The sequence below is a fragment of the Monopterus albus genome, unplaced genomic scaffold (genome assembly GCF_001952655.1).
Source record: "Monopterus albus unplaced genomic scaffold, M_albus_1.0 scaffold3.1, whole genome shotgun sequence".
Classification (NCBI taxonomy): Eukaryota; Metazoa; Chordata; class Actinopteri; order Synbranchiformes; family Synbranchidae; genus Monopterus; species Monopterus albus.
The window spans coordinates 8,960,599-8,988,408 of NW_018127883.1; the positions used below are offsets into that span (position 1 = coordinate 8,960,599).

At 41.4% G+C, this 27,810-nt stretch overlaps 3 protein-coding genes across 7 annotated transcripts in view; 1 reads left to right on the forward strand and 2 right to left on the reverse strand.

Annotated features, from left to right (window-relative positions):
• The first annotated feature begins 1,304 nt into the window (after positions 1–1,304).
• emc9 (ER membrane protein complex subunit 9) lies at positions 1,305–5,125 on the forward strand. Its single transcript, XM_020599380.1, has 6 exons — positions 1,305–1,486; positions 1,789–1,988; positions 2,564–2,640; positions 2,792–2,861; positions 3,155–3,249; positions 3,582–5,125. Exons 2-6 carry the CDS (start codon positions 1,794–1,796, stop codon positions 3,760–3,762), a joined length of 618 nt encoding a protein of 205 aa, XP_020455036.1. The 5' UTR covers positions 1,305–1,486; positions 1,789–1,793; the 3' UTR covers positions 3,763–5,125.
• Positions 5,126–5,219: 94 nt separating this feature from the next.
• irf9 (interferon regulatory factor 9) lies at positions 5,220–16,032 on the reverse strand. Its single transcript, XM_020599365.1, has 10 exons — positions 15,921–16,032; positions 15,457–15,549; positions 14,471–14,593; positions 14,203–14,383; positions 12,028–12,158; positions 11,456–11,543; positions 10,620–10,679; positions 9,989–10,378; positions 9,340–9,455; positions 5,220–7,419 (listed from the first exon to the last, which is right to left on the reverse strand). Exons 2-10 carry the CDS (start codon positions 15,511–15,513, stop codon positions 7,276–7,278), a joined length of 1,290 nt encoding a protein of 429 aa, XP_020455021.1. The 5' UTR covers positions 15,514–15,549; positions 15,921–16,032; the 3' UTR covers positions 5,220–7,275.
• An 805-nt stretch (positions 16,033–16,837) lies between these two features.
• Positions 16,838–27,810, reverse strand: part of LOC109959941 (E3 ubiquitin-protein ligase RNF31) — a 15,834-nt gene continuing 4,861 nt past the window's right edge. For all 5 annotated transcript variants that reach the window (XM_020599748.1, XM_020599730.1, XM_020599737.1 and 2 more), the window contains 14 exons: positions 27,446–27,661; positions 26,391–26,720; positions 24,563–24,748; positions 24,199–24,405; positions 23,809–23,982; positions 22,243–22,341; positions 21,858–21,947; positions 21,625–21,739; positions 20,796–20,908; positions 20,240–20,353; positions 19,429–19,477; positions 18,997–19,090; positions 18,601–18,766; positions 16,838–17,757 (listed from right to left, as the gene is read on the reverse strand). In XM_020599748.1, coding sequence (XP_020455404.1) covers positions 17,701–17,757; positions 18,601–18,766; positions 18,997–19,090; positions 19,429–19,477; positions 20,240–20,353; positions 20,796–20,908; positions 21,625–21,739; positions 21,858–21,947; positions 22,243–22,341; positions 23,809–23,982; positions 24,199–24,405; positions 24,563–24,748; positions 26,391–26,720; positions 27,446–27,661 — 2,010 coding nt within the window. In that variant the 3' untranslated portion in view covers positions 16,838–17,700. The remainder of the gene's footprint in view (positions 17,758–18,600; positions 18,767–18,996; positions 19,091–19,428; positions 19,478–20,239; positions 20,354–20,795; positions 20,909–21,624; positions 21,740–21,857; positions 21,948–22,242; positions 22,342–23,808; positions 23,983–24,198; positions 24,406–24,562; positions 24,749–26,390; positions 26,721–27,445; positions 27,662–27,810) is intronic.

Below are 27,810 nucleotides of genomic sequence, written 5' to 3' on the forward strand. Positions count from 1 at the left end.
ACAGCAGCACAGCTGCGACCAAACGGAACCTCATCGCTGCGGACTGTAGACTACCTACCTGACGCGTACCGTTTATACTGGATTAAGTCCGCCGGACGCCGACGACACACGGAGAAACTACTCCTATTTCAAAATAAAAGCCTGAAGTGAGGTTTGGGTCGATCTCGTGACTTCGTTAGCAACGATTTACGAAAACATTGATTTTATTTAGAAATATATTTTAGGAAGCAGTTTTGAGAATGCCTAGTGCTGTTTCTCCTGGGAGTTGTAGTCATTTTAAATAGTCATAGGACAACAGTGGTAATTATGCCATGTTTTTAAATAGTCATAGGACAACAGTGGTAAAGTTAAAAGATGAGAGAAAGTATTTATATTTGAAAACGTATTTTAAATACACACCTCATTAGACTGATTTTTTCGGCTTTTCCACAAGTTGAACATAAAATACCACACATAAAGTAGATTTTGCTCTTGTTTCCCAACCATTATATCGATTATTCTAGTTGTACCGTATATGCACATTAATTTCTGCCATCAGCATAACAACTGGCACAGGGTCTTCTGTTTTCCATTTTGCACATTTGTTGGCAAGACGAAGAGATGTTAAGTTGTGCATAGCTGTGTTCAGGGTGCCAGATCAAGAAAACTGTAGGAAATCTGGTGGACATTATGCCATGTTCATTTATTATTTGTACATGCTTAATGTGACATTCACACATCACTTTACTGCTGATGAAGTTTGATAATCTGAGTTTATCTTGCCCCGTTATATATGTACGGAAACAACGTACCTACTTCTGGGCTACTATCTTCTGCTTGGGGGGTAAAGTAGCCTATAAAGAGGCACACCAAATTCACATCAATAGATCGTCTGTTTCACATGCTCAGTGAATTGCTAGAATACTAGGAGATGCATTAAATTCATCGAAGGAAAAAATTTAGGATCATATATCGTAATTATGACTTACGATATCAATATTACGAGACCTTTTCACAAATAAGTCAGAACTACAAAGGATCCTCCAGTTTTCTTCGGCTATTGCAATGTACTTCCGCTTGGCAACCCTTTCAGACTGCTATAGTGCAGTACATCCAGCGCCCCAACCAGCTAACAATTCGCTGGGTAGTTTTTATTCCTTTACTGATTAATATAAAACCCATTTTATCTGTCACACTACATCCTCTCCGCTAGAGGAAGCAGCACGCCTAGCACCAAGTCTTAAGGAATATTGGCAATTTGTTGCTCCAATCAAATTAGACAACGTTGGACATCTCAGCCAATCAAATAATAATATTTAACCTTCGTAGGCGGGATCATAAGTGGCGTTCAGCCTGTCTCTATCAGGTATCGAGGGAAGTAGTATCCACTACTGCTGTCGTTTCGGTCCTTCAAAAATATTGATGTACCGTTAGACTTGAAAATCCTTAAATTAATATTTGCTCCTCGAAGCCACGTCTTCGGTATATTACTATTTTTTCTCTTCAGGTAAGACTGAATTCAGCTGTAGTTAGCGTGTATGTTAATGGTCATTACAACAACAACAGCCGGCTAGCTGCTTATATTTTTTTTTTAGCTAATGTGAACTTATATCTAGCTGAAAATGAGACATTGGGCAGACGTTTTGGGGCAGAGTTTAGGTCAATCTAGTGCTGCGCAGAACCTCTGCTGTTGTTTATGTTTATGACAGTCATCAGTGCCCTTCATATGCGTTGCTAAAGTACATCTGGACACTGTTCCGGTCTTCCAAAGCCCAGTTTCAGTGCATGTGTCCTTGGGTGTTTCCTCAGGCATCATGGGCGAGGTGGAACTGTCCTGCCGAGCTTACGTGAAGATGTACCTGCACGCCTGTCTGTTTCCGCGGTGCAGCATCAACGGGCTGTTATTGTCGACTAGCTCGGCAAATGGCGCTGTTTGTGTGACAGACTGTGTACCGCTGCTTCACTCCCACCTGCCCCTGGCCCCCATCACCCAGCTGGCCCTGACACAGGTAGGACACCTGCTGACAGGCGTAGTGCACACTTTGGCGTACTCGTGGTTGGTTGAATCATAGTCTGAATCTGCACCTGGTTTGGCTAAAGCCAGCTGAGTATAAACGTGATTAAAATTAACACATATGTTAAACTTTAATTTGTTGTAGGATTTTAGATTTAGATTTCTGTCTAGGTATCTGTTTTACTGGACAGGTGGTCAGAATAAAACATTCACTGCAGTTGCAAAATAAATAAGGATAATAATAATTATTATTACAGCATCTCTAGAAAAATAGAAGCAGTGCTCCCATCCTCTGGAATCTACCTGACTTTTTTATTATTAAGTCAAAGTTCAGTTTCTCCAGAGGCAAAATGGGATCATTCTGAGCCAGACACTTTTCAACAGATGGGATTCATGATATGAAATGTAAAATACATTAGAAGGGTTGTCATACAGAATTAATCTCAGTGGTAAGATTACAACTTCCCAGAGATTTGTCATCAGAGAAAATTGTGCTCTTGATGGAAAAGGTTCAAGTTTTCATTTAATTTAAATGATGTTTTAAAATGACCATCCGTCTTCGTTTTTCAGGTGGATGTGTGGTGTTCACAGACCCAGCAGAGGATAGTGGGATACTATCAAGCCAACGCCTGTGTATCAGATAGTAGGTGGGTTTTCCAGACCATGATTTCACTCAGATTGTCACTCTGTTTCAGCTTACTAGATGTTTTCTGAATTGTGAGTTTGTTAAATTCAAAATAAATTTCACTATCTGTCAAATGTGAGCTTTACCAGTCTTTTTTTTAACTTCTCCAACAGCCCCACGCCGTGTGCCCTGAAGGTAGCTGATAAGATTGCAGAGCAGTTTGACAATGCAGTTTTGTTAATGGTTAGTATAACACAAACAAGATTTGAAATAACACGACCCCCCTGCTGCACTGATTCATATGAGAAGTGGAGCAGTGAGTTGATTAATCAAAATGTCTGTTGATGCTAAAATAATCATTGTAGTTTTTTGCTGTTCTTTGTTTAACATAGTTTTTTTATATGGGCTTTTAAGGCATGACAATAGGCTCTGATTACATTTTATAGTTTTAGATATTTGCTTAATGATTGATTTATTAATAAAACATTTGATGAAGCTGTTAATCATTTGTATATGGCCTGTTTGTTGCTCCACAGCTGGATGGTAGCAAGATGTCTCCAGACTATCGAGTTCCTCCCATTGTGATGTATGAACGCAAAGATTCAAGATGGATGCTTAAAGATAAACACACGTAAGAGACAGCTGATGGGCCGGAGTGTGTCTTTGTGTTTCGAGTCTTTCAGGCTGTACAACATTGCACCGGGCTTTAATAAAAGTCTTAAAAATCACAGAATTTAGTTTCCTCAAAAAGACCCGTGAAAACATTAAAATGTCTCAAATTTAAAAGTGCCTTAACTTATTGCACTAACTAACCCAGTGACAGTGGGACAGGACATGGTGTCTCTCAGCTAATCATGTGCAAACAAGTTTTTATCATGTGGGAACAAGTTATCTTGTGTGCATGATTAAAAAAAAACAAACTCCTTTCTGTGCCAATGTGATTTTTCTTTCTGTCCTGTTCAGGATAATGCTGAGACAGTGGGAGGAGACCCGGGTCATTGCCGGCCAGATGCTAGAGTCGGGCGATCATATGCAGCTGGTGGATTTTGACAGCCACTTGGACGACATTACAAAAGACTGGACCAATCAGAAACTAAACACCAAGATAGCAGAACTTGCCTCGCCGGCCAATGGGAACATCTAGATTGAGAAGTAGCACCAGTTTGTTTATGTTCTGACCTGATGCCGTTGTCGTGTACCATAGATGTATACATGTACGTAGATGTTCCGTGAGCCACTACTATTCATTAGAATGGCATGTCAACACAGCTGCCATGTTGGTACAGGGATGCAGTCTCCTAATCAGTCTTGGAGGTCTGTCCACAATAAGAACCATCATTTGATGAATTCACAGCTGATTTTCCACCCATTTGGTTCGATACAAACCCTAGACATGTCCTTAAGATACAGGACACTTGGTTACATTAAACGTGTGGATTTTCATATCAAAACACTTAATGATTTGTAGATGATAACACTAATATTTCCACAATATTTAAGACCAACTAACCTTGAGTAATAATTTTTTAAACATTTAATTTTATTTCTCACTGCAGTGTAAAATGACCATCATTTAAACTAAATAACAAATAATTAATTGGACATTTTAAAAGTTGTTACTTAACATCATGGATGGATTATGAGACAGAGGGCCCCTGGGCACAGAGAGGATAAATGCAACTCCCACCCCTCCTTCATAGGACCCCCATACGCAGACGATCACATTGGTTGTAGTCGTTTTGAGCAGGTTGTCTTTTGCTTTTGTCGTATTTCCTCTTTGTGGTCATTTTTCAGCAGTTTGAAGTAATTTAGTGTCTTTCTTTGTGTTTGTTTTATGTGTTTTAACTGAGCTCTGACCTTCAAATTTGAAAGTTATCGCAGAGACCGACCCAATGACCTCTGACCTCTCAGGCCCATCCAGTAATCCACCCATGTTCAATACAATGACAGAGCTGACTGATAAATATAAGTTTCAACATCTGATGTATTACTTTTATAAGACTACAAAGCATTTTTCTTCAGTTGATACTGAGATGAACATTATGTTAGCTAAAGAGAAGCATTACTTACTGTGATTGACTGGACAGCGTCTTGGTTTTGGCATTTCTTTCATCAGAATCCAAAAACCACAAATATCTGGCACTGTCTACTATTTGAATTGATCACAGGTCACTGCCCCTGATGCGATATGGCGGCCAGATGAGCTGCATCTCCGTGTGTGTGTATATATATATCTAGGGTCGTGCACACCTGTGATTTTTAAGACCAAACAACCACACAGGAGTGTAGGATTGTTTATTTTTAACAGGGTTGTGACATAGAACATGCATAAATAAAACAATTATAGTCTGGTGGATCTCTGCAGTCCTCCACCACCTTGTGGTCCAATACCCTGCTGACTTAAATCCACACTAAGAAACACCTTAGGGCTGCAGTACAGTTCAGTTTCTTGAAGCAAAAAAGGTTCAGCTTCTGCCAGACTAGCAGGTGGACAGTCAAGTTTAAGATGGCAGTTTGTTGTTAAGAGGCTGCATCAGGAGGTTGTGATCATGATCATGTTCACTTTAGATTGTTTCACAGAGGTGCTGACTCGACTGTGTGACCAGTTTGTGCTGCAGTTTATTTTTAGTGTTTTATGTACTGAGCCGTTTGTTATTCAGCCTGGCCTCATTGACATAAGTATGGTAGACAGTAACGTACAAACACCTGTGGATATAACACAATACAGTTCAACAGCAGCACAAACATCTTTCAAAATGATCATACCTCAAATGGAACATTATCACCTTCATGAAGGAGGGTTTATAATAGAACTGTTGTATTAGTCTTAGTGACATGTACCTAATACACTGACAAGACCCTCAAATGAACACTTGAAAGCACCAGTTTATCTCATTAAGTTTTCAGTTTGTATGACTTAAAATTCAGGCAGCACCAATATGTCACTTTGTGCCTCTCTGTACGTTGCCTTATGTCACCTTTATTATTGAATTTGAATTATTTGAATTTAATTGAATTTGAATTATTTTAAAGCAGAAGCATGGTTCATAACAGCCTTTTGTAATTTACATGACCATAGCACTTGCCTGAATTGCAGTAGTAGCAATCTCTACAAAATCATGTAATATTTAGAAGGAAATGTTTCATTAAATTGTGCTAACTTTTTCCATAAATATCAAAGTGCAGTTGGAAAGAGGAACAGTGATCCACATATAAACAGGATATTTGCTTTGACAACACCCACTTCCACCTTAAAACGAGCACCGAGTCCTACAAACACCTGCCTGTCACATCAAAAACCCAGTATTTTGCACTTCAGCTGACTGTATTTAGTGCAGATGTCTCTCTTCCTTTGTTGACCTCTTATAATCCGTGACGCTAGAGCAGAAATTGTTTTACAACTATTAACATGTTTAAAGCAGTGAAAGAATTTAGTGCAACTCTCAAAAGAAGTAGTTCACACTTCATCTCTGCAGGTAAAGTTTAAGTGGACGTACATTTGTAAATTAGTTTGCCACACGAGGATGGGGCACCGCTTCAACCCATTGATCACAGGTCACAGCCCCTGATGCAGCGCAGGCCGCACCATCTGGCTCAACCTTTATTGATTAAAAGACAAGCTTTAACCCACATTTGTAAATGTATTTATGTCTGTGTTTGGCAGTGCCACGTCAACAGGAAAGTAAACATCTGAGCTGGTTTTCAGTAGAATTACAGCCAGAGGTACTGCAGGACATTTGTGCTCTCTGCTGCTGCTGCTCTGCTCAGCTGGTTTCATTACAGCTACAACTTTACTAACGGCCTGTTTACATTTATTCTACACAAAGTCTGACATCTATGGACATAATGGAATAATATGAAAAGTTAAAACTAAAAGCCAAGGTTTCTATAGTGCTGTCGTACAAACATAATTATCATCAGTTGCTAGAAGTAATGGTTCCCAACCTTTTAATCTTGTGACCTTTTAAAATGAAGCAGGATCTATGACTGGCTGTATTTCAACCAGCTGTGGCAAGTACTTCTGAAAAGTCTTTAAAAAGACTGTCCAGTAATTTACATCGAAAATAGCAAAGATTAGAGAAATGTCTGAACATTTAGCACAATTTTGCAAAGCATAAGCTTCCCCCCCCCCCCCCTCCTTTAATGCTCTGTAAATCATTTCGTGACCCCTGGGATTGTTGGGGTACCGACCCATGTGTTGGGAACCACTGACTTCAGATTTGCACATTACATTTTTAAAGACTTGCTATCGGTTTCCATGTAGTGCTTCCGGTACATGAGACCAAAGAGCTCAACGTCCATTTTCTGGATACAAAAGTCCAATTTCTAAGTTTGCTATTTGATTTCCAGTCATTAAGGCTCTGTCGCCAACGTCAGGTGTTTGAAGTGATGTTTTATGCCACTGCGTCTGTTAGCGCTGAGCAGTGGGTAGAAGCTGGAGGCTGTTGTTTTGATCAGACGTCATTTGGGAAGAATTCCAGCTCCAATCTGTTGTTCTCATCCGGACAAAGTATTGTTTATGGCCTAATAACAGTAATTAGAGATGAACCTGTAGACACATTGCTCAGCCCTAGTGGTCACATGTTGTAAGGTTTAACTTCTGCACAGACACCAGTCACTGTTGCCCAGCGCTTAGACAGTCCCACAGGTGATCATGTCAGGGGTCGGGCGAAGGCACGGCGACCAGCTCCAGAGTTATTTCTTCAAGTGGAGACTGATTGGCCAGAGACTGCAGGAAGCTGATGGACTGTAAGAATGTCTGAGCGTTCTGCACCTCCTGCTCTGCACAGGGCAACGTTATCTGCAGAGGAACAAACAGTGGGTTACTGTCACTACTGGAATCTCCAAGATTTTTCTAAAAAAAAAGGTCCATGCAATTTGGTGCTAATTATAAGAGAAGTGCTAGCTTTTATGTACTGCTCATTATGTTTGATTTGAAGAAGACCATAGTAAATTATGTCATAGGTAAGTGACAGCTGTTCATAAACAGGCATTAGTCCCCTAGAAACACCATCACAACTGTTGTTGATTTCAATTATTCATGAATTTGAACTGCCAAACATTTAACTAGTTAATTGATGAGTTCACTTAACTGATGTTTAAAGCCAAATCCAACTTAAATGTAGCATAAACATCAATTAAATGAAAATGTACCCAGTGGATTCATGATGGGTGGGGGTTTAGTTGGTCGCTGATGTATTTTACTAAATATGTAACTGTGTTTTCACATGTAATGCTCCAGTTAATCAGTTGTAATAATCCTGGTCTGTGCCTCTGAAATGACAGTTTTAGCCCAGGAGCATAAACTAATACCTGCTGAAACTGACCATGTGACCTGCAAACAGGAAACAACACCTTTACAAAATCATTCATCAGAATGGGTTCATGTGGTGATTCAGCTCTAGATATGACAACAGATAAACACCAGGGTTTCTTGTTCACTATGTTTCTAAGGTGTAGTCAAATGTAAAATATAGTTTGACACTGCACTCACTGACAGTTTCAGAGATGTAGAGCCCTATTTTGCATCAAACGCATGGAGGGCAATTTCCTACCTGCGCACGTATCGTTTTCATGACGTGCGCATCACGTTGCTTTTTAACAAAGCAGCAGTCTGTCGACTTCGTGCCGGCAGGTGTGTCCAGGTAAATTTTGGGCTTGTTGGTAATATGAGGGCACGCAAAGTGACTGCGCCACTGAGCAGCACGAACCAAGTCTGTGGTCAAACCATCTTTGCAAGGTGCTCGTTATTCCCTGGGATGTGCACATCAATATATATACATTTATAATAAATACAATCTTGATTAGTGACTGTGCACCTTCACCTCACGCATGAGCAGATTCATTTCCTCAGAAGAAAAACTTACTGATTGTCGCCACCAAACGTTCAAATCTCTTAACGGGGATGTGAGGTTACGCACTGATTAGATAATAGGATGTTACGCCTAAAACACACACCTGCTTTAATGAGCCTGATCGAATACAGCCCTTTTGCTACTTACACGGCGCTCAAACTGTTTTTCCTCACTGTCAGATCACCTGAATGAACACGCACACAACCCAAACACGACGTGCGCCAGTACATCTTGATCAGAAGCCGTGGATCTTTAAAACAGGGTGGTGTTGATGGCAGGTCGTAGTGCCGCTCCAGAAACTCCACGAGATGGCGACAATCAGCATTTTCAGCCAAGGAAATGGGTTAAGTGGAAGTGTTTAAGAGGAGTGAATGTGGGAGGGTTTGGCTGAAGCTATTATTTGTTAATAATTTTCCACTTGCAGCAGGAGTCAGATGTGGCTTTTAAAAGGGGAAATGTTACATAACCTATTTGCAATGCAAATGCATACATCCCATGTCAACAAGTTTATCTTTGATATCCAGACTCTGTTTGCAAAGTAAATACTTTCAGTTTGAGATGCACTGGAGCAGGGTTGCTCTCCTATGAATTTGTTGGTTTACTTGTTTATTGTTGCATCTTTTTGAAATATTCTGCTGAAGGAGAATGAAACAGTGCAGGTGAAAATACTTGTTGGGTGGTTGAGAAATGCCAAAGCCAGAATAGAAAATGTTCAAATTGAGCAGCTTTGAGACAGCCCTGTGTGGTGGGAAAAGTCAGGCTTTGATGAAGGCATCTTGTGCAAAGAACACCAGTTAATACATTTTTAGGCAAGTAGCCTGAAAGTGATTTAACCTAAACCGTGCTGAAAGTAAATGCACCTTTACCTGAACAATGATGAGTTTTGTGGAGGGGTCTTCCCTGTTACTCAGCTCTTCTCCGAAACACATAGTGATGCCACACTGAGGGGGCTCGCCGCCGTTTGAACGGTAGTGCTCCAGTTCTGAATGTGAGGAAAGAAAAGGTTTTACTGTGCTGAGATTAACAGCCCTGAAAATCAGTTAAGAACTGAGCTAATGTCACTGTTCTCAGATACACAGGTTATATTTTTTTTATTAATAATAAATTTTGGGAAAATGCCCATTGCATTGTGCAGCAAATCGTCCCTGACCAGCAGCTGGTGAATATTGGACATTTTTGCTTGATGAGTAAATGAAAATAGCTGTAGATTCATTTTCCATAGGTCTAACTGAAATATGCCTCCTTAACCTGGAGGAACAACTTGAACCGTGGAGACGTTATCGGGCCATGCTGACATACCCTCAGCTCAGTTCTGCTAACCTGGTTAGTAAGAAACCAGGTTCTGTGTTAAAATAATCTAGTCGTCTTCTGTCCAAGATATATTTATGATGCCTTATGTGCATCACAGACAGAACACTCGGTGTGGAAGTGGCAGTCGTACTAATGTTTGACTCAAACTGTGCAGGAGAAGCTTCAGGCTCTCAGAGATTTGTTAGTCTTGACTTGAACACTCACGTTGTTTGAAAACATCTTTGCTGAACAGCAGCACTGGCTCTGCGTTCCTTTCCATCTTGTGCAGACCCGGCATGGTCGTATGTGGGCCCGTCCAAAAGACCCGCCCTTGGCAGAACCTCTTGCCGTAGACTCCCTGCGCTGTGGAGGTCAGCACCACCCCTTTCTCCATGAAGGGCAGCAGGGTGAACAGGGCCTGTAGCTCCGGGCCAGCCGGAAGCGTGGGGGGCGGCTCCGGCAGTGGGATGCGTGGGAACCTGCCTTTGAGGGCGGATGGTGTCGGGGGAGTAAGAGAGGAAGGCAAGTACATGATCCGGACATCTGTGCCCTGGATGTGACGTTTGAGGACCTCCTGCCCTAAGTAATGAACTGCAACACGAAAGGAGTCCTGGACTGGAGACAGAAACAGACAGGATGTTTGACCTTTCAAAATAAAAGAGAAACCTGGATCCAGTCAAGATAACTGACAGAGCAAAATCTAAAAAATACAGTAGTTAACCGGTCCTAAAACCCTCTGGATCGATTTCTGCAGAAGACTGATTGTCTTCTACTCTAAATGATATGACTGCGATATAAAATGCACAGCTGAACATACAGTCACCTCCTCAGCTGTGAATGCTGTTCAGTTTCTTACCTGCTGCAGGAGCAGGGACGCTCTCCTCGATCCGCACGTCCAACCTGATCTCATCAACCACTGCAGAGGGGAAAAAGAGGGTTACAGAGAATAATGTCATTAGTTGAATGAGGGGTCAGTTGTGTGTGGGATGCTAAGGTAGTGCACAGTAACCTCAAACAAACAGGACACGTTTAAGGGGAACCAGTATATTCAGGAAATCCTAGTCACCTGGTTACTGTAAATCCTGGTATATATGCACCAGATCATTGATCTGATTTTTCCCCTGACCTTATTTTGGAAACACAGCAGTGAGTAAACAAGCTTTACTGCACAAATCTAATTTTTACAAAACGGCGGAGACCAAATTATGTATAGAAGCTACTCTAAAGCTGCAGTGTGGTGTGAGGAATGTGCATCATTGTGTGTAATGATCTGGGGTTTTATCCCCCTGTTCTCCCGTCTCAACGTTCCCCTGTGGAAGTGCATCCCTGCCACATTTGAGGGCGCACAAACCAGAATTCGAGCGCTACTCAATTTGCAACTCAGCATTTGAGAGTACAGGTGCACAGATTTGTAAGAGCAGTTTGGTGGGGATTTACCTCCACAGTACCCAGGCTTAAGTCTTTGTCCTGCTCATATGGATGTACATATGAAGCTAGTTAGAAACTCAGCTACGTGTGCACATTACCAAAATAAACTCTGTCTCCAGAAGAAATCCACCAGGAGAAACCAGGTTTCCCCGTGGGCCCTTATCTTTGCAGGACAGCCTAACTCTATACCCACAAGTTGTATCAATGTACCAGACAATCTGTTCAGTCGTGTCTGCTGTGGCGCTGTTGAACAGCACAACTCACCGTGTCTTATTATAGTGGTGTTGTGCTGAACAGGCTCGTCTGCGTGGACGTCACTGAGCAGCAGAGCGTCTTCACTGAGACTCTCGCACTGAGAAGCAGAAAGATGGCAGCTGAGATTTTTGTTCTCACTCACAAAAACAGAAAGTCTGTCTGTTCTTAATGAAGGAGCCAAAGGAGAATATTGGTAGTCTTTCTCCATTTCTTCAGTTTGCGTCTGGCCTGCTAGCAGAGGTTCTGAATGAGACTTAGTTTGATGGTCCTCTGTTTAAGACTGGTGGCTTTAAGACTTGTATATAAACAACTTATGCTAATAATGACAAAACAATAAGGAATTAAATGCACCAAAAATGACATAAGTAAAACCTTCAGAAACCTCTGGCTTATCTGACTGCCTTTAACATGCAAACAGTTGGACAGAAAGTGTAGTCGGCCTCAATCTTTTTTTTTTTTAGCTCAATGCTAACACGCTAAAAGGAAAAGTGAATTTGCTATCAAAAGGGCAAATCAGACTCGGCTCATCAAGATTTTCCCTGTTTCAAGCTGTCTTTTATTTTAAAAAGACGCTGACTCACCAGCTGCGATGTGACGTCTTCAGTTTTAATCTGCTTGATGTGATTGACGTCGTCGCTCTGCGATTCACTTCTCCTCCTTTTTGACCTCCTGGTGTTTTTTTCTTTGCATTTCTTCTCAGGAACCACCAAACCTAAACCGAGACATCTGATCAGTCAAACACTAAAGATGCAACACTTCAGTTCAGGGTTAAAATCAATTATCAATTACAACTAGGGCAGAGCTCCAGTTCTGCTTGGCCCAGTTACTGGGTGTGTTGGTGTCGGCCTCTGTATCGGCTCACTCACTGGGGGTGTTAACACATCTGTTTCTGCCTGTCCTGTGGTTTCAATTAGTAATGTCACTTGTTTCCGCTACCAGGAAAAACACACTAGTATCTTTTAAGTCAAGATTTTATTAATTGTGACTCTTTATCTGAACTAAAACCAGCTAAAGTTATCTCACAGCATTTGAGGGTTTTACTTGTTTTAAAAGGGAGATGGTGAAATGAAAAGCCATGAAGATAAATAAAGCACGATGATCAAATACCACCAGGCAGGCTGCTTTGGCCTTTTCTCCCAAGGTCTCCGTGTTGCACTAATTGCAACCAATTTGAGCAGAAGTAAATAATCATAAATGTACAGATTTAGTGCAGAAAATGGCAAACCTGCTCATTACACCACTAGTTGTGTCAATAAATCCAGCAGAATCTCAGAAAGATCAGCTAAGTAATGGGAGCAGAGAGCAAACTTGTAAATACCTGTCAACTGATATGACAGTCAGGTCAGCTGCAGGTTTTAGACGTTTGGTTGGTGTTCTTATGAGTAATGATGCACCAGAATTGTTTAAAAACACAAGCAACCACCAGATCAAGAGTCAGCTTGGCTTAATTCATGAAACAGAGTGCTGATTATAAACGTGCAGGAAAAAACATGCCTGCTAAAGCAGGACTCTGGATTCTGAGTAGACACCACAGAGGGGGAGTGATGGGGGATGCAACATGAGGAGAAGTTTCTGTAGACTCATTGTGTAATGGTCGGTGGTTGGGTGTGAGTGAATGCTGCTGGGCAGAGCTGTAATGTAGCAACCGCCTGCAGAAATCAATCACCACACTTTTTCCTTGTGAGGACGTAGCTGCACGTCTGTACTTGTAGACCAAAAAAAAACAACTGGCCAAAACTCTGTTCTCTCTGTCACTTTAAACAAACAGTTAATTACTGCTGCAGTGAGGGGCCAGGACCCAGAACAAGTCTCGTTTAGCTCTGGTTGATTAGATGTGTCGTTGCTCCATCAAAACCTCATGAACCGAGGGATGACTTCATGTGATTTAGGGCCTTTATGTGGAATCATGTCTTGGTAATATAATGTTACTGTGGTGTTTTATGACACAATAACCTGTTGGTGAGCTTCTGGTTTTCTCATCCTTGTCTGCTCGGTGTAAATGCAGCAAGTAGAAAACACTGTTGCAGACATGAGTGCATTGTGTTGTCTGACTGGGTGAAAATGGATCGGTGCAACCTGAGCGCCAAACATCCTGCTACTCTGAGTAACTTGTTTACTGCGTTATACATATATGTGTGTTGCTGAGTGTAAATTAACAGAGGAGAACCCAGTGTCTCTTGGAGGCGTCTTCCTTGAAGTTTGCTGTTTGTGCTAATGGATGCTTGCATTTATGTGGTTTCACAATACATTTATAGTGGCGAACTTAGCATTGTTTCTGTCTGCTGTTGAGCCCTTTCCAGTATTTGCATACAGTGGTATTTGGGGAAATCTGACTGGAGATCTGCAGTACAGCTGGTGGGTTTTGGGGTTTGTTTTACTGTGATGAATAACTGAATGAGGTTAACTGTGTTTAGATTTTTTGTTTGCAGCTAGTAAGTTAATAACGAATTTAAAAGAAAATCCATCTGTGGCAGCAGCGGGGCTGAATAAAGCCAGACCAGTTATTTTGCCAAGCAAAACCACTGGACGGCCTACCTGCCTGTCAGCCTACTTTTGCACACTCTGCCTGTGCACTCATTGTGCAAGCCAAGAGTCTCCCACACAGCCAAGCAGGCAGCTGCTCTGTATTTACAGACAAGGCCAGCGAGCTATGCCAGAGAAGGCACTGGCAGCAGCTTTTGTTCACAAATGGAGACCGTATTAGAGAAAGCTATAACTAAGAAGAATTTGGATGCGTAGATGTGTCTGAGTCTCACCCTGTTCGCTGATGGGGACGAGGCGATAGACCTTGTAGGGCTCTGAGATGTCCAACTGAGCTCGGTCATTCACCTCCTTGAACTCTGGACTCTTGTTGAGGGCGCAGCGCAGACGGGTCTTCCAGGAGGCCGGATTGTCCTGCACCCCGTCCGTCAACTTCCCTTTAAACTCTGCCCACGCCTATAGAGGACAAATGTTTCGTGTGTCATTTGTACAGTGTGGGTTTTGGGGAGTGAACAAATTTAGAGCCAAGAAACACATCTTGACCTTGAAGATAGCAGCGTCCTCGTCCTTGCGAAAGTCCTGTTTGCCTGCATGTTTCCATGGGATGCGGAACATGGTTTTGGCATCGTCATCCCACACCAGCCCCGGGTACTTCCCACTGCTGACCTGCAGCATCCCAACATAACCATACATTCAGGCTTGTTTGAAATAAGGAGCAGAGCACCCAAACTCTGTCAACATTAGCTGCTTCGTTCATGTGTTGCCAGCTGACCGGACACATCTAATCATGTTCATGCCTGTGTATAGCATGGCTGTTTGCTCTCCACCACCCTGACCTCCTCGTTATGTGGTATATTTTACCTTGAAGCTAATTTCTTTCCAGCCTAGAAAACAAAATCCAGTCTAACCATCAGACTTTACTGATCCCTGATAGGACATTCACCAGCTACCCAGCTGGATGTGAAGTACTTCACATTATAAGTATATGAGGTAGTTAACATTAGCTCCACCTTTACCAGCTGCTGCATTAAAGAGATGTACACAATAATTTTACTTTTGGTACTTTCAGTATATTTTTATGCTAAAACATTTTAAAAGTAGAACTTTTTAGCCTACTTGTAAAAGAGTATTTTTATACTGTGGTACTGCTACTCTTGCTTTAAACCTTCTCAGTACTTCTATCACTGCATTTTCTTATAGTCATGAATATGTCTTCAAAATGTGTAGCTTTGTCTGACCAACAGCCCGCAATCCAAAAATGTTTTCAGTCACATAAGGTAAAACAAATCCTGCATACATTCACTGTTTGTTTGGTACTTCCGTTTGAAATGATGAACTTATGACCAAATTACTTTTCTGCTCTCCCTCCGCTTCGTCTCTGAGATGATGTGCAGCTATCCTGCCTGTACGTGACGTATTGCTGCTGTAAACAGCTCGGTCAGCTGAGCCGCCTCTCTTTCCATTTCCTTCTCCCTCCTCCGTCGGTGTCTATCTGCCTCACACAAACATCTAATCACACTTTTACACACCTGCTCTACGATCCAAGAGCGCAGTCTGCGGGTTGAGCGCATTCTCCCCGCTGCCATGACTCTTTGAGGTCTAAACGCAACTCCACAGAGACACTGCCAGACACAAACAAGAACAACAATAACATCACATGCCTGTGCCTGCCTTGACATTCTATTCACACTTTGTTCATAATAATAAAAAAGTAACAAGATAATCAACTGAGAAAAGTTACATATGTTTGGTGCAAATACTGATATAGGCCTCGTGTGTGCAGTTTGAGCTTAGCCCGACTTAGTACACGAACAAAACTCGCAATAAAAAAAACACGATTTCTTAAATTAAGAATATTATAAATGGAGTCTGGTTTAAAAACAAACATCAGAAGTAGTTTCCGTTCTCGCCTGTCAGAGCGATATATTTATAAGTATATTAAATATAGACACAAATGTGTTATATTAAGGAAGCACATTTAAGTTTCGTTTACCTCAGTTACGCTACCTCCGCGTTGCCTCCGGGTTCTGCGTCTGTCACACGGACTTGGGGCACTGTGGTCTGGGCTCTGCTGCTGGTGAGGAGACGCTCCTTTTCCCAGAAATCACGTGACTTATGAAAAGCCTTCCGTGAGCTGCCGCCAGGGGGCGGCAACCGACACACACACACACACACATCAAGTAAATGTACACAACCAGAACACACGATTTTAGAGTGATATTAACGCTAGTAGCGGTGGAAGAAGTACTCCAGTTGTTTAAAGTAAAACTAGCCAAAGTGTTTAAAAAAATCTACATTCAGAGCATTACTGAAGTAAAAGTACAAGAGTATTAGCATCAAAGTATACTTAAAGGACCAAATGCATTCATTATACAGAATGGCGCATTTCACATTAATGTATCATATTGAATTATTATATTTATCACTTTTAATGTTGCAGCTGGTAAAGGTGGAGCTAATGTTAACTACTTTATATAGGCTACTTATAATGTGAATTTCTCACCAGGGGTCAATCAAGTCTTGTGATAATTCTCTGGTTTGATTTATTCATCTGATTCTGAAATACATGTAGTGCAGTAAAAAGTACAAAGTTTGAGTACAACTGAAGTGTAGGTAGGTCAAATTATGAAGTAGCACAAAATGAATATACTCAAATACAGATAATTCAGTACTGTACTTAAGTACATGTCTTTAGTTACTTTCCAATACTTTTGGAACTTTTAAAATACTCTTCCTTTGAAAAACAATCAATATTCAGGTTCCATTCAAAGATACAACCATGTATAAGTACTTGATTACAAGCCAAAATCACTGAATTAAAGTACACAAGCACAATAACAAAAGTAAAATATATATATGAATAAAGATGCTAAACACTGAGTCCATAACAATGCTGATTTAAGTGAAAAACCTTGTATTTAATTGGTACTAACAGGTGCCAGGTAACTGTAGTGGAGTAGAAGTAAAGCAGCAGAAAATGAAAATTCACAAGAACATCACAAGTACCCTAATGTAGTGAAAGTAGTTACTTTCCCCCACTACTCCTTATTGAGGGTATACCTAGATAGATGGAACAACAGAAACTCCTCTGCGACTGCATTTAGTGATGTAACATTATTTGGAAAGGCAAAACTATCAGGGATTTGGTCTATAAGAACCAACAAATGCACACTTGAAAATAATTATTTTTATTGAGTCTGATTCATCCATGCATCATATAGGAAGCAAATATAAACAATTTGACAATCTTAAACCTTTTACCCTTCAAACATCAAATATGAACTTTTTGGTTATTTAAACAATGTAATTTAGCTGATTATCACTTCGTTCTGATGTAGAACTCCAAAAAGAGGATTCAGGTGCAAGAGGTAAATCCTCAGACTGTTGGATTCCTACAAGATTCAGCTTCATACCACAAATAAATTCCTTTTAAAGCTTTATTAAAGTACGAATCGGTGTGATTTGAAGACGCACAAACATCAGAAAAATTATTTGCTCTATACTGAAACCAGGTAATCTTTATGTTCAACAGGGAAAGATTAACTTAACAATGATAACTACAGAGAATAAACATCTTTATGGATATTGTGACAAAGCAGCACAAAAATTCTGAGGTGTTTGTCAAGTTGGCATTTGGCTGAGTTAGAAGCATGAAAGGCTGGAGATAACTGGATCAGCCTCTCATCATTCAGCATGCTCGCCCAAAACCCAAATCCTTGTACAAGTGCACAGTCAATGTTTTTGAAGATGTTTCCTCTTTGAGGCCAGTGAAGTTAAAGACTCTGTTTGTTCCGAGGAACCTTTTCTCCAAGAGGAACCTCCATCAGTTTCTGTTGGGGGGGGGAAAAAGTTTTAATCTTTAAAGAAAAACGTAGTGGTGGTGTAGCTGAGAGTCTCCACGTCCTGCCCCACTGTCACTGGGGTTATCAGACTGTGTGGACAATCTTGGTTGATGCATTTTTAAAGAAAAAAAAAAACTACCCTGAAACATTAAAGTATAATGTTAAATGATATTCTAATTTTAAACCTCTTTGTAACAAAGTCCATTTTTGAGAGCAGCATTTAAAATCAGTTCTTTCAAGTTCTGTTTGGAAAGGCAGTACAAATAAAGTTGGTATGTGAGCCAACATTATAATGACAAGGTTTACTATATTAGCTTTACTGATAAATAATACAGTGATACTTCCTTGTGTCATAATGAGCCGACCTTTATACACAAGACACAACAGAGCGCGAGTCATCAGGGTTTCGGGTGGAGTGAGAGGAATGCACTCAATGGTAGACTGAACAATATCTTTGAGAAGTATTAGAACAGGAGGTGTTTCTCTAGTTCTCTATGGGGAGAAAAGTTTCCCACACATAGTCTTTTCTTTCTGCTTTCTTTTAAAGGAGTTGTGAAACTACAAAGCTGCTCAGCCAAATTACACTGCTCAAAAAGTATCTTGAAGTGCTGCTGGAGTTATGACCTCACCGGCATCCTCGCTGCCACTTTGGCAAGTTAAACCATTGACCCTGCACCTCACAAATCTAGTCCCACCCTCGCTCACTTCAGGCCAACAATCCTTTCCCAGAAAATATCACTGACTCAAATTGGAGGCAGGCCTTAACTTATTTTCCCACTCAGCAGCTCGTAGTTGGGGTTTAAACAATATGAATGAACAGTAGGGTGTCACCTTGAGTAGCCGAGCATGGTAAGCGTTATCATCCTCGTTGTCTCCTCGCTGCACGTCCACCTGGTATCTCTCACAGGCTCGAATAAGGTCTTTGGCTTCGTACAGCGGAGCCGGGTCCAGAGAGTGAGCGTTTATCAAACTGACCAGGTACTCCCTGTAGTGCTTGCTGCAAAAACAAACACACTTGTTACAGTATTAAAAATGTTTTAAAAGACTGCTAAAGGATGTGACACATGCTTCCTGGAAACCATGCAATGTGTCCATCTGCTTGCAAACCGAGTCCCCAGGAGGGTCAGTGGCCACTCCACCTAGGTGTGAAGGAGATTGGTCTGTTCTGCCAGCCAAACAACTTTTTCTATCCTATAGTTGCTGCCAAAAGATGAGGCAGACACTCACTCGCAGAGTCCAGCTTGTCCTGGCTGTGTTGCGATGCCACATGGTGAGTCAATCTGCTGACCTCCATCTTTCTGCTCCATCACAACGCAAGCCTCTGTTTCAGAGAAGACAAAACAAACCCGTTTTCCCCAACAGAAGCAACAAAGGCAGATTTAAATGTGGTTTTCAGAGAAAGTTTGGAGGAGGCATCACAGACTTTGTGTCTTCTTTAAAACACATGGTTAAGTCTCCGCTAATAATCAGATCAGGAAACTGGCTCTAGGTAACCTGAACTTAAATTTGATGTCTAACATTTGTCTGAATTCCAGGTTTCCCAGGATGTGTTTTAAACTGTGGTCAGTTACTGGAATGTCAAATTTTGACTGTGTGCTTTCTGAACATGATGAAACAGTTGGACAGGAAGGAAATGGATATTTTCAGCTGCTGTTTTACCAGTTTGAGTTCCATTGGAAGGATCTGTGTTGAACTCCACACCATTCCTCTGAAAAGGAGAAAAGGGAAATGAAAGATAAGATGTACATTTAGACTGAGGGTCACCGATCAGTAGCTGTAGGACAGCACAGCAGGGTGTGTGTCCAGTGATACGATAACTGCGATTAGAATCAAAGTGTTTCTAAAATTATACGTGCCGTGCCGTGCAGTTTTCTGCATACCTCACGTCTGTTCACGCTACAGATCACAGGTTGACAGTTCTTAGTTGCCAACACGAGTTCATGTTTAAAGGAAGTGTGTTTGGGAGTTATCTCGCTTTTGTTATGTGACAAAACCAGTATTTTTGAAGCAGGATGTGACAACAGGAAGAAGGCTGGAAAACTGGGTGTGTTGACAACGAAACAGGTAGAAGCTAAATATTTTTGTCATCAAGGAAACCCCATAAATATTGTTCTACAAAAAGAGAACAATGTAAAAGCTAGAACTAAAACATTTAGTCTATTAATCAATCATAATTATTAATAACCTGCAACTATTTAGATAATTTCTCCAACAAAAACATTTAATTGATTTTAATAATGGGACTTTTTTTTTCCTTTTGTTTTAAGGAAATGGTAATCACTACTTTTTAAGACCTCCATACCCTGTCATATATGATAATAAATAAAAAATGCTTGGTATTAGACTAATGTTCAGACAAGCAAATCAATTATGTTACCTCTGACGAATTATACAGGGGAATTTTCACTAGTTTCTGTCATTTTATGTTAAATGAATCAAGAAAATAACCGTTGCAGAATACAGCGCTTACTTGCAGCAGAGCCTGTAGTTTGGCTGGCTCCCAGTCTCTGAGATAGAAGAGACAGTCACGGGGGTGATGTGCATGCATCCCAGGGCAAACGCACTGGGGTGTCTTGCATCCTGTCTGCAAAATTAACACAATACAAATATATGAGGCAGAGCAAGATTTGGTAAGCTCCAAAAGACAAACAAACAAAAACTTAAAATTCTACTAATAATTTTACAAATGATGAAATGGAATGTGAGGATTTGCCGAGGAGGACACTGAAAGACTAGAAGCTTTTGGACAGTGAGCAAAGCCCTACTGATGTTTAAATTTTAGATCAACACTTAACTGAGCTAAAGCTAATCTGCCTCCAGAAGTGGGTCGGCACATCTGACTGTCCCCTTTGCTGACTCAGTTTATGTGTGTCATTCATAACCATGTACTTTGCTAAGAATAATCAATAATTGCTATCAGTTGCTGATATTTCTATAGCACATGAAACAGGTGAAGGCCTACTGTAAAAGCCTGTATTTTGGTCATATGGAGGCTCAAAGTGTGACCTGTTTCTTGACAATGTTACCTTGTGGTAGGGGTTGTTGCAGCCGCTGCAGAACTGGTACCTGCATTGGGAGCAGCTGAAGTGCATGCAGCCACCTTTCGCCAGTGCGTACTGGAACCTGCAGTGAGGACAGGCTGCAAGAGGGGACACGCAAGTTTTGTTTAGGGATTACTGAAAACTACATGAGGTCGGATGGTCAAATCCAAAAGCTTCCACAGAACGGACAAGTCAAGATTTTCCATCTTTGAAAATTCCTCTTTCCACCACATGGAAATGCAGTTTTCTAATGTAAGATATAAGATTATTTAGTGATTAAAAGTACCACAGGTAATCATCACATACAAGAGTGATATGATTAGGGCTGCTACTATCTTTGTACCTGTCGCTACTGATCTATGGATAATTTACTCAGTCTTCTAAAGTCCAAGGTAAGGCCCTCAGTTTGCTTGCCAAAAAGCTATAATCAGTTTACTATTACAGAAAACAGAGTAAAGCCGTAATCTGAAGCTGGAACAAGAGAAATACTTGTCATTTTCTGATCAATTTATCTCTTAGGCTGTCGAATGATTTCAGCTCTATATACAATTGTTGATTTATAACTTTTGAGCACATTTTAATGTCGATCTGGTCGAGATGAAGCAAAACTAAATCTTTTTTTTTCTTTAACATTGGCAAAAAAAAGATGAGTTAAACTTTTGCTCGCTGTGTTCGTGAGTCAGCTCAGTAATGACAAATGAGGGAAGGGCATTAATAAACACTGTGGTGAGGCTGACTGGTGTTTAAACAAAGCTCGAGGAATGAGGTGAAAGACTGAAATGAAACTTGTGTTTGAGTTTGTGGCAAGCCTCACTGATGCCATTGTCTCTCAGGTAGCCAGCCAGGCCCTGCCGCTGGTATTCTGGGTCGTTCTCCCTCTTCCACTGCTGGAACTGCTCGCAGGACAGATCCTGGTGCTGAGCCTCCCACTGAGGGTGGGTTCACCAAAATGTCAAGGATGAATATAAAAACTGGATAAGAACTCGTTATTTTTATCACAGGAGAGATAAGGTGGAGAACTCCATAAAATATGGCATGAATACTTACAGGTTTCTTGCACTGAGCACAGAAAGTTTTCCTGCAAGACGGGCATGTGACCTTCAGCTGGTCTCCGTCATTGATAAACCCAGAGGTGCACTGGGGAAGGCAGAACCGGGGGCAGGTCAATTAATTATGCATCACAAACACATTCCAGCAAAGTCGTTCTTTTATTTATCTGTAATTCTCCTTTAGATATTTTTCCACATTGGTTAAAAGGTGTTGCTTTTTCATGTTCACTCTCTTTTTAAAGGTGAATAAAAAGAAGTGCATAAAGGAGGAGAAATGTATAAAAAGGAAAAATAATGGTGTCCACCAGGAAATCAGATGAGTGAGCTGATAGTGTTAGAGGGAAAGAAGGGTGGACTTTTTTAAAATTCTGGGAAAAACTCACATGACAGCACCACAGGAACTTTGGGTCTTTCATCAGAGCATGTTCAGTCAGCTTTTTGTGAAAGAGCTCCAACACATCCAGCTCCAGGCAGGTCCGCAGCTGGAATAACAAAGCATGAAATGTTATCGCTCTAACCTTCATTATATGTTGCTGTTATCTCATCTTTCATTTTGTTACTTGCTCCCAGTAATGTTAGATTTTAAGTCATTGGTGATTTTGAACTTTCCCTATGTCTACTAACTTCAGTGTGTGGGTCTATAGGTTCAGCAAAGCATCATCTGTAGTTTACAAAATTTAAAAAGGTATAATGCTTTCAGACATATCTGTGTAAGAGCCCTCACACTCTTGATGGGTTTAAAATATTCACCGTCATGTTAACGGAATACTTTGACAATCAGCACAAATGTGCCCCTGTTCACTGACTTTTTCCTTAGCTTTACAGTGAGACTAGAGAACCTTTGAAAGAAGAAACAGTATAACCTTATTGATACAAACAAAAACTTGAATTCCAGAAGAAATAAAGCACACGTTTTCTCGGCTCTAACCACGCTACTGTAAGATATGGTTCGTATTACCATTGCTAACTCTAAGAGACGAGACAGTCCAAGTAACTTCAGAACAGTGCTGATTTATTCAAAGGATAACAGGTAAAATTAACATTACACGCTCAGGTATCTTGCACCTCCAAACTGCATGCAGGCAGAAGTAAGATGAAAGCCCCCGAGCCCACCAGGCCTATACATTATATCCCCTCGGTTGGGCTAGCCCCATACTACACAGAAACGTCAACCGAGACGTCTCTGTTGCCAGCTCTGCAGCTGGCCATAGCAGTAGTCAAAACATGAAGCAAATCAATGTGTGAATGTGTGTGTCTGTTGGTTAAGTGGTGTGTAGCTAAAAACATTCTCACGACCTCTAGTACATGTCGTGACTTAAACATAAGAACATATTATGGCTAAGGCTACAGTTATACACGTCATAATAATAATATTAAACCCCCTGTCTGCTGACAGTCATCAACTCTTCTCTCTAGTTATCCTTGCCCAGATGTACCCTGTAGAAACTCATAAGCATGCCTAAGCATTTAACAGTCTAACTAGACATCCTATCTCTACTAAACATTTCTAATACATAAAGTATCTATTCAATATCTATCTGACTAAAAATACCTAACACTACTGTTTGGCTGCTACAGCCTTAGTTATTGGCCTGTTATGACCAGTAGCTTAGGGAGGCTAATGTGTCCCTATCAAAACAATATGAGGACCTCACTGGTGTTACTGTTAGACTATGTTTTAGCATTTACTATTATTATGCATAGTCTCATGTTAAATGGAAAATAATGGCACCAATAACCTGCTGTGCTTCTCATGTGCAGTGTTTAAAGGCTTTCAAAAAAAAAAAAAAAAGAATTAAGGTAAAAAGCTCTATTTCATGTTACATGTGAAAGAAGTAAGAATTAATCCTTTAGTCCTGTTCAAAGCTAAATTTTCAGAGGACCAGTTTTCAGTGAAGTAACCAATCAGAACAACTTGCAACAAAACAATCATTTGACCATGCTGCTACCTGTATGTCCAGTGTGGAGAAGTAGCTGTCCAGCTGTTCAGGGTCGTTGATGTCTGGCTCACCGCACACGGGACAGACCATATCTCTGATGTGTTTGTCCCTCACGGCGATAGTGAAGTGCTGCCCAAAGCACTCGTGGCACACTGAGCACTGACAGGAGGTCAGAGACTGCATCTGCAGCACAGAAGACAAACATAATAAACTATTAGCTGTGCATTTACAGTTTAACTCTGTGGATGAGCGCAAGAAGCGATGCATTTAACTGAAAACAAGTATGTGTAGTCTATAAACTGTCAGGATATAGTAAAAATTGTGCATCACAATTGATCAAAGCCTGAGGTGATATCCTCAAATTGCTCTAACACCCTAGTAGTGGCCAGTCTGACCCACCTTGCTGTGGGGGAAGATGGACAGACAGCAGGGACACTCGTTGTTGAGCAGACGCCTGATGAAGTCTTTGTCATGCGACTCCTTCACAGCTTGCACTACATCCTCCAGGGAGTAGTTGACACCTGGCTCCTGGAGCAAAGACAACACGAGCTCACAGCGCCCCCAGCTGGGCAGTTCGTACAACGCCAGCAGACGCCTGCACATCCTCTGGGGGGGGGGGCAAACAAGGAAATGAATACTAACTGGAAACAAAACACCACACCCCAAATATAGTGGCTGCTGTTTTTATGAAAACACATCCTGCCTGCGTCAGCACAGATTCAATTTAGACACTAAAAAGCCTCAGCTAACTTGTGGCACTAACCTGTTTGTCTGGGTGTTTGGGATCAATCGGAGGCTCGGGCTGGTCGGTCCAGATCCGCTGGTGGAAGGGCTCAAGGAGAGGCCGCTGAAGCAGAGACAAAGCACCTTTCACCTCACCTCCGCTCAGCCGCAAGGCCTCCTCACACTGTGCCACGTCACAGAAACCCAGAGAGTGAAGTTCCTTCATCTAAGCACAAACGCACAACAGGGAGAGAAATCATGAAGTGGAATGAAATTTATTGGATATTTCAAACTTTTTTAACAAATAAAAAACTGAAAAATTGGGCGTGCAAAATTATTCAGCCCCCTTAAGTTAATACTTTGTAGCGCCACCTTTTGCTGCGATTACAGCTGTAAGTCGCTTGGGGTATGTCTATCAGTTTTGCACATCGAGAGACTGAAATTTTTGCCCATTCCTCCTTGCAAAACAGCTCGAGCTCAGTGAGGTTGGATGGAGAGCGTTTGTGAACAGCAGTTTTCAGTTCTTTCCACAGATTCTTGATTGGATTCAGGTCTGGACTTTGACTTGGCCATTCTAACACCTGGATATGTTTATTTGTGAACCATTCCATTGTAGATTTTGCTTTATGTTTTGGATCATTGTCTTGTTGGAAGACAAATCTCCGTCCCAGTCTCAGGTCTTTTGCAGACTCCATCAGGTTTCCTTCCAGAATGGTCCTGTATTTGGCTCCATCCATCTTCCCATCAATTTTAACCATCTTCCCTGTCCCTGCTGAAGAAAAGCAGGCCCAAACCATGATGCTGCCACCACCATGTTTGACAGTGGGGATGGTGTGTTCAGGGTGATGAGCTGTGTTGCTTTTACGCCAAACATAACGTTTTGCATTGTTGCCAAAAAGTTCGATTTTGGTTTCATCTGACCAGAGCACCTTCTTCCACATGTTTGGTGTGTCTCCCAGGTGGCTTGTGGCAAACTTTAAATGACACTTTTTATGGATATCTTTAAGAAATGGCTTTCTTCTTGCCACTCTTCCATAAAGGCCAGATTTGTGCAGTATACGACTGATTGTTGTCCTATGGACAGAGTCTCCCACCTCAGCTGTAGATCTCTGCAGTTCATCCAGAGTGATCATGGGCCTCTTGGCTGCCTCTCTGATCAGTCTTCTCCTTGTATGAGCTGAAAGTTTAGAGGGACGGCCAGGTCTTGGTAGATTTGCAGTGGTCTGATACTCCTTCCATTTCAATATTATCGCTTGCACAGTGCTCCTTGGGATGTTTAAAGCTTGGGAAATCTTTTTGTATCCAAATCCGGCTTTAAACTTCTCCACAACAGTATCTCGGACCTGCCTGGTGTGTTCCTTGTTCTTCATGATGCTCTCTGTGCTTTAAACGGACCTCTGAGACTATCACAGTGCAGGTGCATTTATACGGAGACTTGATTCCACACAGGTGGATTCTATTTATCATCATTAGTTATTTAGGTCAACATTGGATCATTCAGAGATCCTCACTGAACTTCTGGAGAGAGTTTGCTGCACTGAAAGTAAAGGGGCTGAATAATTTTGCATGCCCAATTTTTCAGTTTTTTATTTGTTAAAAACGTTTGAAATATCCAATAAATTTCGTTCCACTTCATGATTGTGTCCCACTTGTTGTTGATTCTTCACAAAAAATTACAGTTTTATATCTTTATGTTTGAAGCCTGAAATGTGGCAAAAGGTCGCAAAGTTCAAGGGGGCCGAATACTTTCGCAAGGCACTGTAATTCATCCAAGCACCAAACATATCCCGTTAATGATGCTAGTTAAGCACCTAGAATGAAAAGATAACGTTATTCTGAATGAACTGTGTCTAATGATGAGTTCCTACCTTGACCTGTCGGTCTCTCAGCAGCTGTCTCACTGCTCTGTCGGTGTCTCCTCCTGCTGCCAACCAGGCCAGCTTGGCCTCAGCTCTGGACAGCTTCACACCTTCACCTGTGGAGTTTGGGCAGCTCAGCTCTGACTCCTCCCCATCTCTCTCTGTCCCAGAATCCTCTGCTTTGTAGTTTAGCTGCACAGAGGCTGCCATGGCGCAGATCTCGTCCAGGAGATGAGGCAGCTCTGATGTCAGCCAATCACAGGGGTTGATGTCGCTTCCGCTGCACATGCACAGGGCTGCATACACCTCCTCTGGGCTGACCCCACGCTTTTCTGCTTCCTAGGAGGGAGGAACTAGGTGAGTGTTTTATGTAAGATGACACTATAATGCTTTCTGTGTAACAATAATTGTATAAGTCACTTAAAAAAAAAACAAAAAAAACAAAGCATTTCTGAGTTGAAGGTTTTTAGCGGTAAGGGCTTGCATTGTTGTGGCTTATGTATTATTATACTGATTATCATTTAGTTTTGGGCTCAAGATTTCAATGGGCAATTTTCACTATTTTCTGGCACTTTATAGACAAGACCATTAATCAAGAAAAAAATCTGCAGGTCAATCTGTGATGACACCAACTGCTAGCTGCAGCTCCACTTCCTGTGCTCAGTCTGGTGCTTATTGTAGGATCTCTCAGCACCACAACCAGAGCTGGACCTCCAAATAACCTTGCCTCCCTCCACAGATGTGGAGTAATCTGCACTCCTTAACACACATTTCACATTCCAGACTGTCTCTCAGTGGAAACAAGTTTTTATTGTGTTCCCTTTAAGTGCCAGCCAAATTGCATTTCCAATAATAATTTGAGAAAATAATCTGCAGATGTTCCAGAGGCCACTGTTTCTCTTAATAACAGTTGAGCTGCGCAACAGATCCAGGCACAACCCCGAGTTAACTTGTCTGAGTTCTGATAACAGCCCACAGCTTCCCTGCTAGTTTTTATAAGAGGAAATAGTGCTTGGATGTTTTCATGGTCTAAAGTGTGTGAGACTTTTCAGACGACGACCTACTCTTATCTGCTGGATGAGGGTGAGTCCATCTTCCCTCATCGTCTTCTGTCTCTTCAGCTGCTGGTTGACTCTGGGCTTCGGCTTTGGCTTCTCACCAGGCTGCGGCTGGAGAGGCTGGGGCTGACAATCACCAGCAGAGTCTTTACAGGACAAGTTGCACATTTCACACACCACAGTGGGCTTGATGTTTACAAAGGTGCAGAACTGGCAGGTCCACTGTAAAACAAAAAAATTATACATATTGTGTAGAAAACACTTAACATAAAAGATGCCTTAAATAAATGTATACGACATTTTAAGAGTGATTTGTCAGCCACAGCAGTGCAAAAATCATCCATAGTTTGCTCATATGCACACTTAAATAC

Excerpts from the sequence above, each read along its gene's own strand:
- emc9 (XM_020599380.1), top strand. The coding sequence starts at position 1,794 with ATGGGCGAGGTGGAACTGTCCTGCCGAGCTTACGTGAAGATGTACCTG. Across the intron at positions 2,641-2,791 it reads GCCTGTGTATCAGATAGTAG|CCCCACGCCGTGTGCCCTGA; the intron begins GTGGGTTTTCCA and ends CTTCTCCAACAG. Across the intron at positions 2,862-3,154 it reads ACAATGCAGTTTTGTTAATG|CTGGATGGTAGCAAGATGTC; the intron begins GTTAGTATAACA and ends GTTGCTCCACAG.
- irf9 (XM_020599365.1), bottom strand. The coding sequence starts at position 15,513 with ATGGCAGCGGGGAGAATGCGCTCAACCCGCAGACTGCGCTCTTGGATC. Across the intron at positions 14,384-14,470 it reads AGGACGCTGCTATCTTCAAG|GCGTGGGCAGAGTTTAAAGG; the intron begins GTCAAGATGTGT and ends TGTCCTCTATAG. Across the intron at positions 10,379-10,619 it reads CGTCCCTGCTCCTGCAGCAG|TCCAGGACTCCTTTCGTGTT; the intron begins GTAAGAAACTGA and ends TTCTGTCTCCAG.